General features: G+C 43.1%; 1 protein-coding gene across 1 annotated transcript in view; it reads left to right on the top strand.

Moving 5' to 3' along the window:
• LOC139386860 (microtubule cross-linking factor 1-like) overlaps positions 1 to 20059 on the top strand; it is a 196843-nt gene that overhangs the window by 108879 nt on the left and 67905 nt on the right. Inside the window, 6 exon segments of the mRNA XM_071132718.1 lie at positions 3133 to 3468; positions 4802 to 5200; positions 5860 to 6642; positions 18002 to 18085; positions 18087 to 18155; positions 18158 to 18184. Of these exon segments, the coding sequence (XP_070988819.1) occupies positions 3133 to 3468; positions 4802 to 5200; positions 5860 to 6642; positions 18002 to 18085; positions 18087 to 18155; positions 18158 to 18184 (1698 nt within the window).

The following is a 20059-nucleotide window of genomic DNA, read 5'->3' as shown; positions in this document are numbered from 1 at the left end:
AATTCTCCTCTGCTAGGCCCAGACTAGGTTCAGTTTGCTTCTAGCAGAACTCGGCTAGGCGAAAGTAAACATCTATGCTCGCATACCTTAAAAGACCTTTGCTTGAAAAACGTTTGTCCCTCTCGAGACACTGTAGCTACAACATAGCCAGTAGTAACACTTCCTCAAAAATAGTCTGGATTAATATAAAACACATCTGTCATTAAATGTTATATTTTTGTTGATCTGGGTGAACTCCCGGGACCCCCATGTAGTTTTCTCAGTTATTATAAGACGTTTTTGGCGGCTGTATTTGGCCTACAAGGGGCTGCCATTGCTTTTGCCTACTAGCCAAACTATAGGCAGCTTAACATTTGCTAGCTAACACAGTGGTTAACCTTTTACTGCAGTGGGCTAAATCAATGTCACACAGGACTTTTTTTTTGTTGTTGGTAGTTTTAAAAACAAATCTACTTTGAAACAAAAGGTTACACCTCACACACATGATTGTGTGAATAAAAAGACACCTGTACCATGTCAGGTATAGAGAAATGTATTCCATTATAATCCCAATATTACACTTTATATACATCACAGAAGACAGAAATATAACAAAACAGTTTGACATAGAAACACCGGATTTTCGGTGTAAAAAAAAAAATGTGTTTATTAATTTATGAAATAATGAAACTGACACAGTTATCTGTTTTATTTGATTGTTGTTTCCCTGGTTACCGCTGGGCCCCCTTATCCTGTTTTCTACTTCCCAGGTCACCCTGATTATACCTTATTGTATTCACCTGTGTTTACTTACCTTCTCTGTTCACCTGGTTGCCTTGTTATTTAGATTCCTCATTTGGCCTTCTCTTAGGTCTCCTGTTTTACTAGTGTTCTCTTGTGCTGTCGCCTTGTTTGTGTTAAGACTCATAAGTAAAAGATTTGGATTCACCCTTACCTCTACTTGCTGTGTTTCTCTGCGCCTGGGTTCGAAGTTCGTACTAGCATTATCGTTACGGAAACGTATAAACCTCATTCCACCCATGAGACCACTAGAGGGCGCTTTGGTAATTTACATGCAGGAAATTATCCTAAATAAATAAATAAATAAAAGCTACATTAAACACTGTTCTGGCATCTAAGAAATATTTATTTAGCATGTTAACAGGCATTATCTCGTATTATTTCAGAATTCCTCCAGTCTGGTAATATGCCTTGCTTTCTGCATGGACATGCAATGTGTGTAACCTTAGTTACCGAGATGTAACATGGCAACCTTAGAATGTTGCTAGGGGGGGGTAATTACTTAAAATGTATTATGATTTTCAAAATCGTACCTTTTGATTTTATAATATTAAATTAAAATGTGCACATTTTCCACGTTTTGAATCATACAGTGTTCATGTATCGTCACATTATCTACGTAATGATATTGAAACATTACAGTTTTGTTTTCTGGGTCACAGAATACCTTTTCTGGAGCCTTTTTGTGGACTAAATGATGCTTCAGACACCTGAGTTATGCTGGTATATACTGTAGAATATTGCTCAAATAAATATCTGAGTCCCACGTTTTACCATTTCGAGGTGAATCATAAATTTCTTATGAATGTAAAGCCAACGTTGCCGGCTATGTTACTTGTTATGACATTTATACAGATTCCTATGAGGCCACCGTGTGGGAGCTACAGGCGAGTTATGAAGTCAAACCCTCATGACATTTACAATCTCCCATGGCTTAGGGAAGTACATGAAACTTCAAACCAAATCCCCAGTCTCCTCTCTACACCACTATATGTAGTTAAATAGCCTAGTCGGGGTTAGCTAGTAGTGTATATGAATCGTAGATGGCCGGCCTGGTGGAAAGACTGAGGGGGTTGTGACCTCGTTACACCCGCCGGAGACAGACCTTGACTCACTCACTTCCTGGTCTCAGTTTATGTTGGGCAACCCACTTGGTTACAGCACCATAACATGGGAGTAAACACAGGACAGAGGGAAAAACGTGTGTCTGTCTGTCTGTCTGTCTGTCTGTCTCTCTGTCTGCCTGCCTGTCTGTCTGTCTGTCTGTCTGTCTGTCTGTCTGTCTGTCTGTCTGTCTGTCTGCCTGTCTGTCTGCCTGTCTGTCTGTCTGTCTGTCTGTCTGTCTGTCTGTCTGTCTGTCTCTCTGTCTATATGTCTGTCTGTCTGTCTGTCTGTCTGTCTCTGTCTGTGTCTGTCTGTGTCTGTCTGTCTCTCTCTCTCTGTCTGCCTGCCTGCCTGCCTGTCTCTCTGTCTGTCTCTCTGTCTGTCTGAACATGTAGACTTTAAACTCACTTCAAAGGAGTGAGTTTAAACCTGTTGTCTCGACCTCTGAATGCTCGGCTATGAAAAGCCAACTGACATTTACTCCTGTTGCACCCTCGACATCAACTGTTATTATTATTTGACCATCTTGAAGAACGATCTGGCCTTAATGGCCATGTCCTCTTAATCTCCACCCGGCACAGCCAGAAGAGGACTGGCCACCCCTCATAGCCTGGTTCCTCTCTACCTGGCACAGCCAGAAGAGGACTGGCCACCCCTCAGAGCCTGGTTCCTCTCTACCTGGCACAGCCAGAAGAGGACTGGCCACCCCTCAGAGCCTGGTTCCTCTCTACCTGGCACAGCCAGAAGAGGACTGGCCACCCCTCAGAGCCTGGTTCCTCTCTACCTGGCACAGCCAGAAGAGGACTGGCCACCCCTCAGAGCCTGGTTCCTCTCTACCTGGCACAGCCAGAAGAGGACTGGCCACCCCTCATAGCCTGGTTCCTCTCTAGGTTTCTTCCTAGGTTTTGGCCTTTCTAGTGAGTTTTTCCTTGCCACCGTGCTTCTACACCTGCATTGCTTGCTGTTTGTGGTTTTAGGCTGCTGGGATTCTGTACAGCACTTTGTGACATCAGCTGATGTAAGGAGGGCTTTATAAATACATTTGATTGAATTTGATTGACAAGACTTGAGCAGGAAAACCTCCGGGCCCTTGATATTATGTCCATGTATTCTGTCAAAAAAAAGGGACAAAAGATTTGAAGATTAAAACTGTGTAAATCATTTGTCCCCACCTTGTCCTAGTTATCGTATCCATCAGTGTGCAGTATGTCCTCTATAATGTTTGTGATTTCTCCTTCCGTCTCACAGACCGCTCTACGGCGGAGAGGGAGCAGGGAAACCTTTAAGGACAAGAAGTTTCTGAATCAAGACGACAGTGCAGATCTCAGGTGCCAGCTGCAATTCTCTAAGGAAGAATCCACCCTCATGCGAAAGAAGATGGCCAAGCTGGGGAGGGAGAAGGAAGAGCTTGAGCAGGAGATACAGAAGTATAAGTCAGTCTACGGGGACGTGGACAGCCCTCTACCCCTGGCAGAGCTTGCAGGCGGTGGGCCCCACAGTACCAGGGAGGCCGAGCTACGGCTCCGACTCAAACTGGTGGAGGAAGAGGCTAATATTCTGGGGAGGAAGATTGTTGAACTAGAGGTAGGTGCCATGACTATTTTACCTTGGGCTGTGTCCCCCAAATGTCCCCCTTTTCCACTACTATAGACCAGGGCCCTGTGCACTACTATAGACCAGGGCCCTATCCACTACCATAGACCAGGGCCCTATCCACTACTATAGACCAGGGCCCTATGCACTACTATAGACCAGGGCCCTATGCACTACTATAGACCAGGGCCCTATGCACTACTATAGACCAGGGCCCTATCCACTACTATAGACCAGGGCCCTATCCACTACTATAGACCAGGGCCCTATGCACTACTATAGACCAGGGCCCTATCCACTACTATAGACCAGGGCCCTATCCACTACTATAGACCAGGGCCCTATGCACTACTATAGACCAGGGCCCTATCCACTACTATAGACCAGGGCCCTATCCACTACTATAGACCAGGGCCCTATCCACTACTATAGACCAGGGCCCAATGCACTACTATAGACCAGGGCCCTATCCACTACTATAGACCAGGGCCCAATGCACTACTATAGACCAGGGCCCTATCCACTACTATAGACCAGGGCCCTATCCACTACTATAAACCAGGGCCCAATGCACTACTATAGACCAGGGCCCTATCCACTACTATAGACCAGGGCCCTATCCACTACTATAGACCAGGGCCCTATCCACTACTATAGACCAGGGCCCAATGCACTACTATAGACCAGGGCCCTATGCACTACTATAGACCAGGGCCCTATCCACTACTATAGACCAGGGCCCTATCCACTACTATAGACCAGGGCCCTATGCACTACTATAGACCAGGGCCCTATCCACTACTATAGACCAGGGCCCTATCCACTACTATAGACCAGGGCCCAATGCACTACTATAGACCAGGGCCCTATCCACTACTATAGACCAGGGCCCTATCCACTACTATAGACCAGGGCCCTATCCACTACTATAGACCAGGGCCCTATCCACTACTATAAACCAGGGCCCTATCCACTACTATAGACCAGGGCCCTATCCACTACTATAGACCAGGGCCCTATCCACTACTATAGACCAGGGCCCTATCCACTACTATAGACCAGGGCCCTATCCACTACTATAAACCAGGGCCCAATGCACTACTATAGACCAGGGCCCTATGCACTACTATAGACCAGGGCCCTATCCACTACTATAGACCAGGGCCCTATCCACTACTATAGACCAGGGCCCAGTGGGGTGTAAAGCAGTGAACTATATAGTAAATAGCATTTCGAAAACAAACTTTGTCACAATTTTTTATCTTCGTATAGGAAAGAATATAATTTCCTAAATAGAACATGACATTGTGATCATTATTATCAGGTGGAGAACCGAGGCCTGCGGGCTGAGAACGAGGACATCCGCTGCCAGTACGAGAGGGACTGTTTCGGCCGGGAGCCCTTCAGCAGCATGCCCTCCTCCCCGTATGGCGGAGACGCTCTGGAGTCAGCCGGGGAGCTGCGGCGCCACCTACAGTTTGTAGAGGAAGAGGCAGAACTTCTCCGCCGGTCCATCTCCGAGATCGAGGACCACAACAAACAGCTGACCTCCGAACTGAACCGCTTCAAGTTCGGCCCGAGAGACGAGGACGTCGATGTCGGAGTGATGCTGATGAAGACCGGTAATGGGGGTAACGGTGGCGGCGGGGGTAACGGGAGCGGTGTTGTGATGATGGAGGAGCTGAAGGCAGCCAGGATGCAGATCAACGAGCTCAGCGGGAAGGTGTGTTGTATGATGTACTATATTGCCCACAATGCTATGTGTATGATGTACTACAGTACCCATAAGACTCGGTGTATGATGTACTACAGTACCCACAATACTCTGTGTATGATGTACTACAGTACCCATAATGCTCTGAGTATAACTCACTAGAGTAACAATAATGCTCTGTGCATTGTATCTGGTTGTTATCTTTGTAAAGACGTTTTGTCTTAAGATGTTCCTGAAGCTAACATAATGGTGTCTTCTCTCTGAAGCTAACATAACGGTGTCTTCTCTCTGAAGCTAACATAATGGTGTCTTCTCTCTGAAGCTAACATAATGTTTTCTTCTCTCTGAAGCTAACATAATGGTGTCTTCTCTCTGAAGCTAACATAATGGTGTCTTCTCTCTGAAGCTAACATAACGTTGTCTTTTCTCTGAAGCTAACATAACGGTGTCTTCTCTCTGACGCCAACATAATGTTGTCTTCTCTCTGAAGCTAACATAACGGTGTCTTCTCTCTGACGCTAACATAATGGTTGTTGTCTTTTCTCTGAAGCTAACATAATGGTGTCTTCTCTCTGAAGCTAACATAATGTTGTCTTCTCTCTGACGTTAACATAACGTTGTCTTCTCTGAAGTTAACATATTGTGGTCTTGTCTCCTTACCCATCCAGGTGATGAAGCTGCAGTATGAGAACAGAGTTCTGATGTCCAACGTTCAGCGCTGTGACCTGGCCCAACACCTGGGCCTCCGCACCGGCTCCCCACGGGACAGCGATGCAGACAGCGACACCGGCCGCCGAGACGCCGCAGAGGAGGAAGAAACTGGGAGGCTCCTCCTTCTACACCCCAAGAGGGAGGGGCCTGTCGGCGGCGAGAGCGACTCGGAGGACCTGTTTGAGAAGACCACCACGACCTCTGGTTTCGGAAGTCACAAGCCCTCAGACGAGATCAGCGGGCTCAGCACCACGGAACTAGCCAACCTCAGACGAGAAGACCGTGAGACGTTCATGAACGTCAAACGAGAAGCAGAGCGTCTTGGGAAGACCGTAGACCGCCTCATTACCGACACGGACAGTCTGATCTACGAGGGAAAGATTATAGTAACAGGAGGGGACAGTCTCTGCATAGAGGGGTTCAGAGGACACAGGGGGGAGGGAAGCGGAGAGGACAGGGGGAACACCACCACACTCCCCGAGTCCCTACAAGACTCCCAGGTCCTGGACACTATCAACACCCGAATGAAGGCCTTCAGGACAGAGCTCCATATCTTCATGGAGAAGGTGGATCACCTGGGAGACGGGCTAAGGGAGAGGGTAGGGGACCGGGATAGTGGGGATGACCTGTCGCCCATGCCCAACCTTACAGAGTCTAGCAGCTTCCTGTCAGGGGTCACCTCCATGTCCCGGGATTCGCCCATCAGCACCCTGGGACGCGACCTGGTCACAGATTTCCAGGTAAGGAAGACAGGATGGGACACTCCTGTGACCTCTGACCTCTATCTGTCTGTATCCAGGGGTACGACCGAAACGGCACCCTATTCCCTATCTAGTGCACTACTGTTGACCAGATCCATATGGTTTGCTTTACTTGGCTTAAGCCCTTGTCTCTTAAGGGCTTTGACGACCTTTGAAGATAGTTTTTCCAGGTCGCACCAGTTGTGAACCCTATGTAACCTGGTCAACAGTCTCTATATAGAGCCCTATGGAACCTGGTCAACAGTCCCTATATAGAGCCCTATGGAACCTGGTTAACAGTCCCTATATAAAGCCCTATGGAACCTGGTTAACAGTCCCTATATAGAGCTCTATGTAACCTGGTTAACAGTCCCTATATAGAGCCCTATGGAACCTGGTTAACAGTCCCAATATAGAGCCCTATGGAACCTGGTTAACAGTCCCTATATAGAGCCCTATGGAACCTGGTCAACAGTCCCTATATAGAGCCCTATGGAACCTGGTTAACAGTCTCTATATAGAGCCCTATGTAACCTGGTCAACAGTCTCTATATAGAGCCCTATGGAACCTGGTTAACAGTCTCTATATAGAGCCCTATGGAACCTGGTTAACAGTCCCTATATAGAGCCCTATGTAACCTGGTTAACAGTCCATATATAGAGCCCTATGGAACCTGGTTAACAGTCCCTATATAGAGCCCTATGGAACCTGGTTAACAGTCCCTATATAGAGCCCTATGGAACCTGGTCAACAGTCCCTATATAGAGCCCTATGGAACCTGGTTAACAGTCCCTATATAGAGCCCTATGGAACCTGGTTAACAGTCCCTATATAGAGCCCTATGGAACCTGGTTAACAGTCCCTATATAGAGCCCTATGTAACCTGGTTAACAGTCTCTATATAGAGCCCTATGGAAGCTGGTTGACAGTCCCTATATAGAGCCCTATGGAACCTGGTTAACAGTCCCTATATTGAGCCCTATGGAACCTGGTTAACAGTCCCTATAAAGAGCCCTATGGAACCTGGTCAACAGTCCCTATATTGAGCCCTATGGAACCTGGTCAATAGTCCCTATATAGAGCCCTATGGAACCTGGTTAACAGTCCCTATATTGAGCCCTATGGAACCTGGTCAATAGTCCCTATATTGAGCCCTATGGAACCTGGTCAATAGTCCCTATATAGAGCCCTATGGAAGCTGGTTAACAGTAGTGCACTATGATAGGAATAAGGTACCATTTGGGTTGTAACCCAGCACCCATACATGTCTGTACTGTATGTTATGCTGTCTCCCCGCTACTCCTGGACATCAACCCCCTGGCTGCTTCCTTATTGGCTCAAGTATCAATAAGTATCAATAAGACGAATTATAAAGTCAGTTAGATGTTATTATGGAAAACATTACGGTAATATGTTATTTTGCAAAGCGTGAATAACTATTAAACATTAAAACATGCTCACCGGATTCCTTCTGAGGCGTTATGACACCGTATAATTAAAAGAGCAATACAAAGAAAGATTGAAGTAATGACTATGTCTTGTCAAAGAGCACAACGTGACTTTATTATAACTGAGGAATATGGTTCATATGCAAAGCCATGTTCAGCCAAGGAGTCAGATAGACAGTCCAGGATCATGTTTAACCAAGGAGCCAGATAGACAGTCCAGGATCATGTTTAACCAAGGAGTCAGATAGACAGTCCAGGATCATGTTTAACCAAGGAGCCAGATAGACAGTCCAGGATCATGTTTAACCAAGGAGCCAGATAGACAGTCCAGGATCATGTTTAACCAAGGGGACAGATAGACAGTCCAGGGTCATGTTTAACCAAGGGGACAGATGGTCAGTCTAATTTGAGTCCCAAATGGCTCCCTATTCCCTAGAACACCACTTTAAAAGTGGCTAGAGTGCCACAGACGGGATAATTACAAAACCTCAAGGGTAGTATGTTTGAGTCCATTACTACTGGATGTAAACAGTATTCTGTGTGAATGGTAATTACAAATCCCCAAGGGTAGTCTGTGTGAATGGTAGAGTCCATTACTACTGGATGTAAACAGTATAAAACGGCAAGGGGAGTCTGTGTGAATGGTAGAGTCCATTACTACTGGATGTAAATGCCAAGGGGAGTCTGTGTGAATGGTAGAGTCCATTACTACTGGATGTGAACACCAAGGGGAGTCTGTGTGAATGGTAGAGTCCATTACTACTGGATGTAAACACCAAGGGGAGTCTGTGTGAATGGTAGAGTCCATTACTACTGGATGTAAACACCAAGGGGAGTCTGTGTGAATGGTAGAGTCCATTACTACTGGATGTAAACACCAAGGGGAGTCTGTGTGAATGGTAGAGTCCATTACTACTGGATGTAAACAGTATAAAACGCCAAGGGGAGTCTGTGTGAATGGTAGAGTCCATTACTACTGGATGTAAACACCAAGGGGAGTCTGTGTGAATGGTAGAGTCCATTACTACTGGATGTAAACACCAAGGGGAGTCTGTGTGAATGGTAGAGTCCATTACTACTGGATGTAAACAGTATTAAACGCCAAGGGGAGTCTGTGTGAATGGTAGAGTCCATTACTACTGGATGTAAACAGTATTAAACGCCAAGGGGAGTCTGTGTGAATGGTAGAGTCCATTACTACTGGATGTAAACACCAAGGGGAGTCTGTGTGAATGGTAGAGTCCATTACTACTGGATGTAAACGCCAAGGGGAGTCTGTGTGAATGGTAGAGTCCATTACTACTGGATGTAAACAGTATAAAACGCCAAGGGGAGTCTGTGTGAATGGTAGAGTCCATTACTACTGGATGTAAACACCAAGGGGAGTCTGTGTGAATGGTCCATTGCTTCTTGATTATTATGTTTTTTATTTTACCTTTATTTAACTTGGCAAGTCAGTTAAGACCAAATTCTTATTTTCAATGACGGCCTAGGAACAGCGGGTTAACTGCCTTGTTCGGGGGCAGAATGACAGATTTTTTACCTTGTCAGCTCGGGGATTCGATCTAGCAACCTTTCAGTTACTGGCCCAACGCTCTAACCACTAGGCTACTTGCCGCCACACTCAGAATGAAACAGTATAAAACCCCAAGGGGAGTTGTGTAAATGGTAGAGTCCGTTGCTCCTGGATTTGAACTCATCCAAGTGAGCAGTCATTAGTAGAGCCATTCCCTCCTTGCCTCTTAATGTGATGCTAGCACAGCGTAGCATATACAAAGAACCATTCCCTCCCTCCCTGCCTCTTAATGTGATGCTAGCACAGCGTAGCATATACAAAGAACCATTCCCTCCCTCCCTGCCTCTTAATATGATGCTAACACAGCATAGCGTAGCATATACAAAGAACTATTCCCTCCCTCCCTGCCTCTTAATGTGATGCTAACACAGCATAGCGTAGCATATACAAAGAACCATTCAATACAGTCATTAGTAGAGCCATTCCCTCCCTGCCTCTTAATGTGATGCTAACACAGCGTAGCGTAACGTAGCATATACAAAGAACCATTCAATACAGTCATTAGTAGTGCCATTCCCTCCCTGCCTCTTAATGTGATGCTAACACAGCGTAGCGTAGCATATACAAAGAACCATTCCCTCCCTCCCTGCCTCTTAATGTAATGCTAACACAGCGTAGTGTAACGTAGCATATACAAAGAACCATTCCCTCCCTCCCTGCCTCTTAATGTGATGCTAGCACAGGGTAGCGTAGCAAACACAAAGAACCATTCATACAGCTAGCAATGGCACCCTAGTCCCTATGTAGTGCACTACTTTTGACCAGGATCCATAGGGTAACATTTGGGGCACATCCCAGGTCTGGACAGCTTTATTAAAGGACTGGTCCACTCAGAACTTAACCCCAGGTCTGGACAGTTTAGTAAGGGACTGGACCACTCAGAACTTAACCCCAGGTCTGGACATTTTAGTAAGGGACTGGACCACTCAGAACTTAACCCCAGGTCTGGACAGTTTAGTAAGGGACTGGACCACTCAGAACATAACTACCAGGTCTGGACAGTTTAGTAAGGGACTGGACCACTCAGAACTTAACCCCAGGTCTGGACAGTTTAGTAAGGGACTGGACCACTCAGAACTTAACCCCAGGTCTGGACAGTTTAGTAAGGGACTGGACCACTCAGAACATAACTACCAGGTCTGGACAGTTTAGTAAGGGATTGGTCCACTCAGAACTTAACCCCAGGTCTGGACAGTTTAGTAAGGGACTGGACCACTCAGAACTTAACCCCAGGTCTGGACAGTTTAGTAAGGGACTGGTCCACTCAGAACTTAACCCCAGGTCTGGACAGTTTAGTAAGGGACTGGTCCACTCAGAACTTAACCCCAGGTCTGGACAGTTTAGTAAGGGACTGGTCCACTCAGAACATAAGTCAAGTTTAATTTAGAGTTTGTTTAACACTGGTCTCAAGTTCAACACACTTTCATGAGGCAAAAACAAACAAACAATGTCTATGGACCTCAATGTTCAGACGCAACACAACATCAGTTTACTACTGTTTACTACAGTATGTCTGTTTACTACAGTATGACTCATGTGGTCTGTTTACTACAGTATGACTCATATGGTCTGTTTACTACAGTATGACTCATATGGTCTGTTTACTACAGTATGGCTCATATGGTCTGTTTACTACAGTATGACTCATATGGTCTGTTTACTACAGTATGACTCATATGGTCTGTTTACTACAGTATGACTCATATGGTCTGTTTACTACAGTATGGTCTGTTTACTGCAGTATGACTCATGTGGTCTGTTTACTACAGTATGACTCATATGGTCTGTTTACTACAGTATGACTCATATGGTCTGTTTACTACAGTATGGTCTGTTTACTACAGTATGACTCATGTGGTCTGTTTACTACATTATGACTTGTATGGTCTGTTTACTACATTATGACTCATATGGTCTGTTTACTACAGTATGACTCATATGGTCTGTTTACTACAGTATGGTCTGTTTACTACAGTATGACTCATATATTCTGTTTACTACAGTATGACTCGTATGGTCTGTTTACTACATTATGACTCATATGGTCTGTTTACTACAGTATGGCTCATATGGTCTGTTTACTACAGTATGACTCATATGGTCTGTTTACTACAGTATGACTCATATGGTCTGTTTACTACAGTATGACTCATGTGGTCTGTTTACTACAGTATGACTCATATGGTCTGTTTACTACAATATGGTTCATATGGTCTGTTTACTACAGTATGACTCATATGGTATGTTTACTACAGTATGACTCATATGGTCTGTTTACTACAGTATGGTCTGTTTACTACAGTATGGTCTGTTTACTACAGTATGACTCATATGGTCTGTTTACTACAGTATGGTCTGTTTACTACAGTATGACTCATATGGTCTGTTTACTACAGTATGACTCATATGGTCTGTTTACTACAGTATGACTCATATGGTCTGTTTACTACATTATGACTTGTATGGTCTGTTTACTACATTATGACTCATATGGTCTGTTTACTACAGTATGACTCATATGGTCTGTTTACTACAGTATGGTCTGTTTACTACAGTATGACTCATATATTCTGTTTACTACAGTATGACTCGTATGGTCTGTTTACTACATTATGACTCATATGGTCTGTTTACTACAGTATGGCTCATATGGTCTGTTTACTACAGTATGACTCATATCGTCTGTTTACTACAGTATGACTCATATGGTCTGTTTACTACAATATGACTCATGTGGTCTGTTTACTACAGTATGACTCATATGGTCTGTTTACTACAATATGGTTCATATGGTCTGTTTACTACAGTATGACTCATATGGTATGTTTACTACAGTATGACTCATATGGTCTGTTTACTACAGTATGGTCTGTTTACTACAGTATGGTCTGTTTACTACAGTATGACTCATATGGTCTGTTTACTACAGTATGGTCTGTTTACTACAGTATGACTCATATGGTCTGTTTACTACAGTATGACTCATATGGTCTGTTTACTACAGTATGACTCATATGGTCTGTTTACTACAGTATGACTCATATGGTCTGTTTACTACAGTATGACTCATATGGTCTGTTTACTACAGTATGACTCATATGGTCTGTTTACTACAGTATGACTCATATGGTCTGTTTACTACAGTATGACTCATATGGTCTGTTTACTACAGTATGACTCATATGGTCTGTTTACTACAGTATGACTCATATGGTCTGTTTACTACAGTATGACTCATATGGTCTGTTTACTACAGTATGACTCATGTGGTCTGTTTACTACAGTATGACTCATATGGTCTGTTTACTACAATATGGTTCATATGGTCTGTTTACTACAGTATGACTCATATGGTATGTTTACTACAGTATGACTCATATGGTCTGTTTACTACAGTATGGTCTGTTTACTACAGTATGGTCTGTTTACTACAGTATGACTCATATGGTCTGTTTACTACATTATGACTCATATGGTCTGTTTACTACAGTATGGCTCATATGGTCTGTTTACTACAGTATGACTCATATGGTCTGTTTACTACAGTATGACTCATATGGTCTGTTTACTACAATATGACTCATGTGGTCTGTTTACTACAGTATGACTCATATGGTCTGTTTACTACAATATGGTTCATATGGTCTGTTTACTACAGTATGACTCATATGGTATGTTTACTACAGTATGACTCATATGGTCTGTTTACTACAGTATGGTCTGTTTACTACAGTATGGTCTGTTTACTACAGTATGACTCATATGGTCTGTTTACTACAGTATGGTCTGTTTACTACAGTATGACTCATATGGTCTGTTTACTACAGTATGACTCATATGGTCTGTTTACTACAGTATGACTCATATGGTCTGTTTACTACAGTATGACTCATATGGTCTGTTTACTACAGTATGACTCATATGGTCTGTTTACTACAGTATGACTCATATGGTCTGTTTACTACAGTATGACTCATATGGTCTGTTTACTACAGTATGACTCATATGGTCTGTTTACTACAGTATGACTCATATGGTCTGTTTACTACAGTATGACTCATATGGTCTGTTTACTACAGTATGACTCATATGGTCTGTTTACTACAGTATGACTCATGTGGTCTGTTTACTACAGTATGACTCATATGGTCTGTTTACTACAATATGGTTCATATGGTCTGTTTACTACAGTATGACTCATATGGTATGTTTACTACAGTATGACTCATATGGTCTGTTTACTACAGTATGGTCTGTTTACTACAGTATGGTCTGTTTACTACAGTATGACTCATATGGTCTGTTTACTACAGTATGGTCTGTTTACTACAGTATGACTCATATGGTCTGTTTACTACAGTATGACTCATATGGTCTGTTTACTACAGTATGACTCATATGGTCTGTTTACTACATTATGACTTGTATGGTCTGTTTACTACATTATGACTCATATGGTCTGTTTACTACAGTATGACTCATATGGTCTGTTTACTACAGTATGGTCTGTTTACTACAGTATGACTCATATATTCTGTTTACTACAGTATGACTCGTATGGTCTGTTTACTACATTATGACTCATATGGTCTGTTTACTACAGTATGGCTCATATGGTCTGTTTACTACAGTATGACTCATATGGTCTGTTTACTACAGTATGACTCATATGGTCTGTTTACTACAGTATGACTCATGTGGTCTGTTTACTACAGTATGACTCATATGGTCTGTTTACTACAATATGGTTCATATGGTCTGTTTACTACAGTATGACTCATATGGTATGTTTACTACAGTATGACTCATATGGTCTGTTTACTACAGTATGGTCTGTTTACTACAGTATGGTCTGTTTACTACAGTATGACTCATATGGTCTGTTTACTACAGTATGGTCTGTTTACTACAGTATGACTCATATGGTCTGTTTACTACAGTATGACTCATATGGTCTGTTTACTACAGTATGACTCATATGGTCTGTTTACTACAGTATGACTCATATGGTCTGTTTACTACAGTATGACTCATATGGTCTGTTTACTACAGTATGACTCATATGGTCTGTTTACTACAGTATGACTCATATGGTCTGTTTACTACAGTATGACTCATATGGTCTGTTTACTACAGTATGACTCATATGGTCTGTTTACTACAGTATGACTCATATGGTCTGTTTACTACAGTATGACTCATGTGGTCTGTTTACTACAGTATGACTCATATGGTCTGTTTACAGTGTGAACAGACAACAACACATAGTTACACATGGAGTAAACAATAAACAAGTCAATAACATATTAGGAATATAATATATATACATTGTGTGCAAAAGGAGGTAGGCAATAAATAGGCCATAAGAGTGAATAATTACAATTTAGCAGATTGACACTGGAGTGATAAATGATCAGATGAACATGTGCAGGTAGAGATACTGGTGTGCAAAAGAGCAGAAAAGTAAATAAATATAAACAGTATGGGGATGAGGTAGGTAGATTGGGTGGGCTATATACCGATGGACTATGTACAGCTGCAGCGATCGGTTAGCTGGGGTATTGTGATGTCATCATGGGGTATTGTGATGTCATCATGGGGTATTGTGATGTCATCATGGGGTATTGTGATGTCATTATGGGGTATTGTGATGTCATTATGGGGTATTGTAATGTCATCATGGGGTATTGTGATGTCATTGTGGGATATTGTGATGTCATTATGGGGTATTGTGATGTCATTATGGAGTATTGTGATGTCATCATGGGGTATTGTGATGTCATCATGGGGTATTGTGATGTCATCATGGGGTATTGTGATGTCATTATGGGATATTGTGATGTCATTATGGGGTATTGTAATGTCATTATGGGGTATTGTGATGTCATTATGGAGTAGTGTGATGTCATCATGGGGTATTGTGATGTCATTATGGGGTATTGTAATGTCATCATGGGGTATTGTGATGTCATTATGGAGTATTGTGTGTAGATTGATGTGGAACATGTTTTATATAATCCATTTTCCATTTTAGAATAAGGCTGTAACGTAACAAAATGTGGAAAAAGTCAAGGGTCTGAATACTTTTCTGAATGCAGTGTAGCTAGTGGTCAGGAACATCCTTCACTGCTGTCGTTTATTGTTTACTCTCTCCTGTGAACGTGCCTGTGCTGTGCTGTTCCGCCACAAATTAACAGACAGTCCAATCAGCGAAATATGCGTTAAGGCGGGACTCCCGAGCCTCCAATGGTTGTGGAGATGTAACCTGATATTCCAGAGTCACCTGACGCCAACTGAATAGAAGCAAGATAAAGACGTGATTTGTCCTAACAGAAGTCGATTCACAAGCAAATGACCTTGATATGTCTTAACATAACAATAGGGGAATTAAACTTATTTTAAGAATTAAAGCATTTCACATGTGTAGAGTTAAGATCTAAGCTTTGTTATCTTTTCTTACTGCTTCTACTGCATGGGCTGCTGCCATGCGTTTAGCATGTGGTGAGTTAGCTGAAGCTCACCAGCGGTGGTATCTATTCTGTCTAGCAGCAGTCGATTTGGACTCATGTTTCCCTCATTGCATGCGCTTCATAACCAGTGTTTTGCATTCTTTTTTCCCCCCCGATCCCTCTTTTTTTCTCCTTCTCTTTGTGTTCCCTCCGTCCTTCAGATGTTTCAACCCATCATGTTGTTCATCCTCGTTCTAGTCCTCTTCTCGTCTCTCTCGTACGCCGTGGTCTTTAAGTTGGTCTTTCTCTTTGTGCTTTTCTTCGTTCTCTAACTCTGCTCCATTCGTGTTCTCTAATCCGTCTGTTCTGTTGTAGTTCTTAGTTCTTTAATCCGTCTGTTCTGTTGTAATTCTTAGTTCTCTAATCCGTCTGTTCTGTTGTAGTTCTTAGTTCTCTAATCAGTCTGTTCTGTTGTAGTTCTCTTACCCATCTGTTCTGTTCTGTTGTAGTTCTTAGTTCTCTAATCTGTCTGTTCTGTTGTAGTTCTTAGTTCTCTAATCCATCTGTTCTGTTGTAGTTCTCTAATCCGTCTGTTCTGTTGTAGTTCTCTAACCCGTTTGTTCTGTTCTGTTGTAGTTCTTAGTACTCTAATCTGTCTGTTCTGTTGTAGTTCTTAGTTCTCTAATCCATCTGTTCTGTTGTAGTTCTTAGTTCTCTAATCCGTCTGTTCTGTTCTGTTCTGTTGTAGTTCTTAGTTCTCTAATCCGTCTGTTATGTTGTAGTTCTTAGTTCTCTAATCTGTCTGTTCTGTTGTAGTTCTTAGTTCTCTAATCCGTATGTTCTGTTGTAGTTCTTAGTTCTCTAATCCGTCTGTTCTGTTGTAGTTCTTAGTTCTCTAATCCGTCTGTTCTGTTGTAGTTCTTAGTTCTCTAATCCGTCTGTTCTGTTGTAGTTCTTAGTTCTCTAAGCCGTCTGTTCTGTTGTAGTTCTTAGTTCTCTAATCCGTCTGTTCTGTTGTAGTTCTTAGTTCTCTAACCCGTCTGTTCTGTTCTGTTGTAGTTCTTAGTTCTCTAATCCGTCTGTTCTGTTGTAGTTCTTAGTTCTCTAATCCGTCTGTTCTGTTGTAGTTCTTAGTTCTCTAATCCGTCTGTTCTGTTGTAGTTCTTAGTTCTCTAAGCCGTCTATTCTGTTGTAGTTCTTAGTTCTCTAATCCGTCTGTTCTGTTGTAGTTCTTAGTTCTCTAACCCGTCTGTTCTGTTCTGTTGTAGTTCTTAGTTCTCTAACCCGTCTGTTCTGTTGTAGTTCTTAGTTCTCTAATCCGTCTGTTCTGTTGTAGTTCTCTAAGCCGTCTGTTCTTTTGTAGTTCTTAGTTCTCTAATCTGTCTGTTCTGTTGTAGTTCTTAGTTCTCTAACCTGTCTGTTCTGTTGTAGTTCTTAGTTCTCTAACCCGTCTGTTCTGTTGTAGTTCTTAGTTCTCTAATCCGTCTGTTCTGTTGTAGTTCTTAGTTCTCTAAGCCGTCTGTTCTGTTGTAGTTCTTAGTTCTCTAATCCATCTGTTCTGTTGTAGTTCTTAGTTCTCTAAGCCGTCTGTTCTGTTGTAGTTCTTAGTTCTCTAACCCGTCTGTTCTGTTGTAGTTCTTAGTTCTCTAATCCGTCTGTTCTGTTGTAGTTTTTAGTATAATTTTTCACCCTTGTCTTTATCTTCTTATTTTTTAATTTTTTTGCTTTAAAAAAAAAATCCTCCTGCTGTTTGTTTATTGTCATTCGTCCGTTTGTTCGTTTATCCACCAATCCGCTTCATGCACTCCCCTCCCCCCTCCATCCCCTCTGTCCCCACACCCACACACCTTCCCTCACCTGTCACCCCCTGACCCCCACCCCCCAGTCACAGTCCGGTGCGAGGGATGAGCTGGAGTGGCGTCTAGGACAGGAGCGAGCCGTGGAGACCCAGGGCCAGAGGCATGACCAGGGGGGTCTTGCCTCAGGGCCCCGCCCAGAACAGGGGAGCCATCCTGGGACACACTAGATACCACAGGGCCCCCCCCCCTTGGCTTCTTTAAGTCCTGAGGTCAGTGCCTCTTTCATCTCCATACCTTCCCTCCCTTCTCCCTGTAGTAGGACTGGATGAGGACAGACAGAACACACCAGTGTAAAGTTTACACTAAGGTTTACACCACAGTGTAAAGTAAAGATTTAGGGCATTGCACATGTGCGTAGAGTCAAGATATTTCTAAAAGATTTCTTAGCTCAACTGCGTGTCTTTTCAGAGGCATTTAGACATGAGTCAAGTACAGGTGCCAAATTCTGGAATGTTCTTCATGGAACTCGATCAACGCGTTCCTGTGTGGGGGGGGGGGGGGGGGGGGGGATAAGAGCCACATTTTAATAGTACAGTGCCTTGCGAAAGTATTCGGCCCCCTTGAACTTTGCGACCTTTTGCCACATTTCAGGCTTCAAACATAAAGATATAAAACTGTATTTTTTTGTGAAGAATCAACAACAAGTGGGACACAATCATGAAGTGGAACGACATTTATTGGATATTTCAAACTTTTTTAACAAATCAAAAACTGAAAAATTGGGCATGCAAAATTATTCTGTAACGGTTAAAGTAGAATTAACAAGGTTCCAGGTTATTATTATTATTATATTATTATTATTATTATTATTATTATTTTAGAGCCGGTTGGAGGTACCAGGGCTCATCAAGCTTTAGAAAAGTATAGGCCGTCCTCAGCGCCGACCCACTTCAACCCTCTTAAGTCCGTTGTTATCTAACAAAACAAAAGCCACTCAGTCCAACATGGCATCAGGTAACACTCCAGCCCACACTGTCACCGTTATCTGATGAGCATGATCTCTCACGTCATCCACACGCTCTCTCTCTCTCTCTCTCTCTCTCTCTCTCTCTCTCTCTGTCTCTGTCTCTGTCTCTGTCTCTCTCTCTCTCTCTCTCTCTCTTTCTCTCTCTCTCTCTCTCTCTCTCTCTGTCTCTCTCTCTCTCTCGCTCTCGCTCTCTCTCTCTCTTTTCTCTCTCTCTCTCTCTCTCTCTCTGTCTCTCTCTCTGTCTCTCTCTCTCTCTCTCTCTCTCTCTCTCTCGCTCTCTCGCTCTCTCTCGCTCTCTCTCTCTCTCTCTCTCTCACTCTCTCTCGCTCTCTCTCTCTCTTTCTCTCTCTTTCTCTCTCTTTCTCTCTCTCTCTCTCTCTCTCTCTCTGTCTCTATTTTTATTTCTGTTTTCATCACAACAGTTGGTCCACTCCCCTGACCACAGATATTTATTTCCAGCCGTTGATTTGTAATTGGGTTGTTTTTGTTGTTGTTTCCATTGACCACCTCTGGACACTATGTGGTCTTCTGATTCCCGTTTAACCCTTCATGGAAAGGACATGACTGTTTTCAGATCGCTGATCGTCTGTTTATATTGGTACTTCTAGAAATACTCCTCATATCCTAATAATAGTTGAGCTAATTCTGTTCAAGGTTTTTCTTGATGTTACGTTATGGACTATGATCGTTCTGTTCTAAGGCAGGGTATATGTGACTGAGGTCAAGGAGGTGAGTTTATGTCAAATTTCCAAGATTGTTTATTTCATTTTTGTATTATTTTTATTTTACTAAAGTACAGACTCAGCGCTTCTAAATGGTAGATCATACAATCAATCAAATATATCTTTAAAGCCTTTCTTACATCAACCTATGTCACAAAGTGCTGTACAGAAACCCAGCAGCCTAAAACCCCAAAACAGCAAGCAATGCAGGTGTAGAGGCACGGGAGCAAGGAAAAAAACTCCCTAGAAAGGCCAAAACCTAGGAAGAAACCTAGAGAGGAACCAGGATATGATGGGTGGGCCAGTCCTCTTCTGGCTGTACCGGGTAGAGAGGAACCAGGCTCTGAGGGGTGGCCAGTCCTCTTCTGGCTGTGCCAGGTAGAGAGGAACCAGGC

Source organism: Oncorhynchus clarkii, chromosome 28 (assembly GCF_045791955.1).
Source record: "Oncorhynchus clarkii lewisi isolate Uvic-CL-2024 chromosome 28, UVic_Ocla_1.0, whole genome shotgun sequence".
NCBI lineage: Eukaryota > Metazoa > Chordata > Actinopteri > Salmoniformes > Salmonidae > Oncorhynchus > Oncorhynchus clarkii.
The sequence above is the reverse complement of the archived record's forward strand: the minus strand, read 5'-3'. Positions and strand labels throughout refer to the sequence as shown.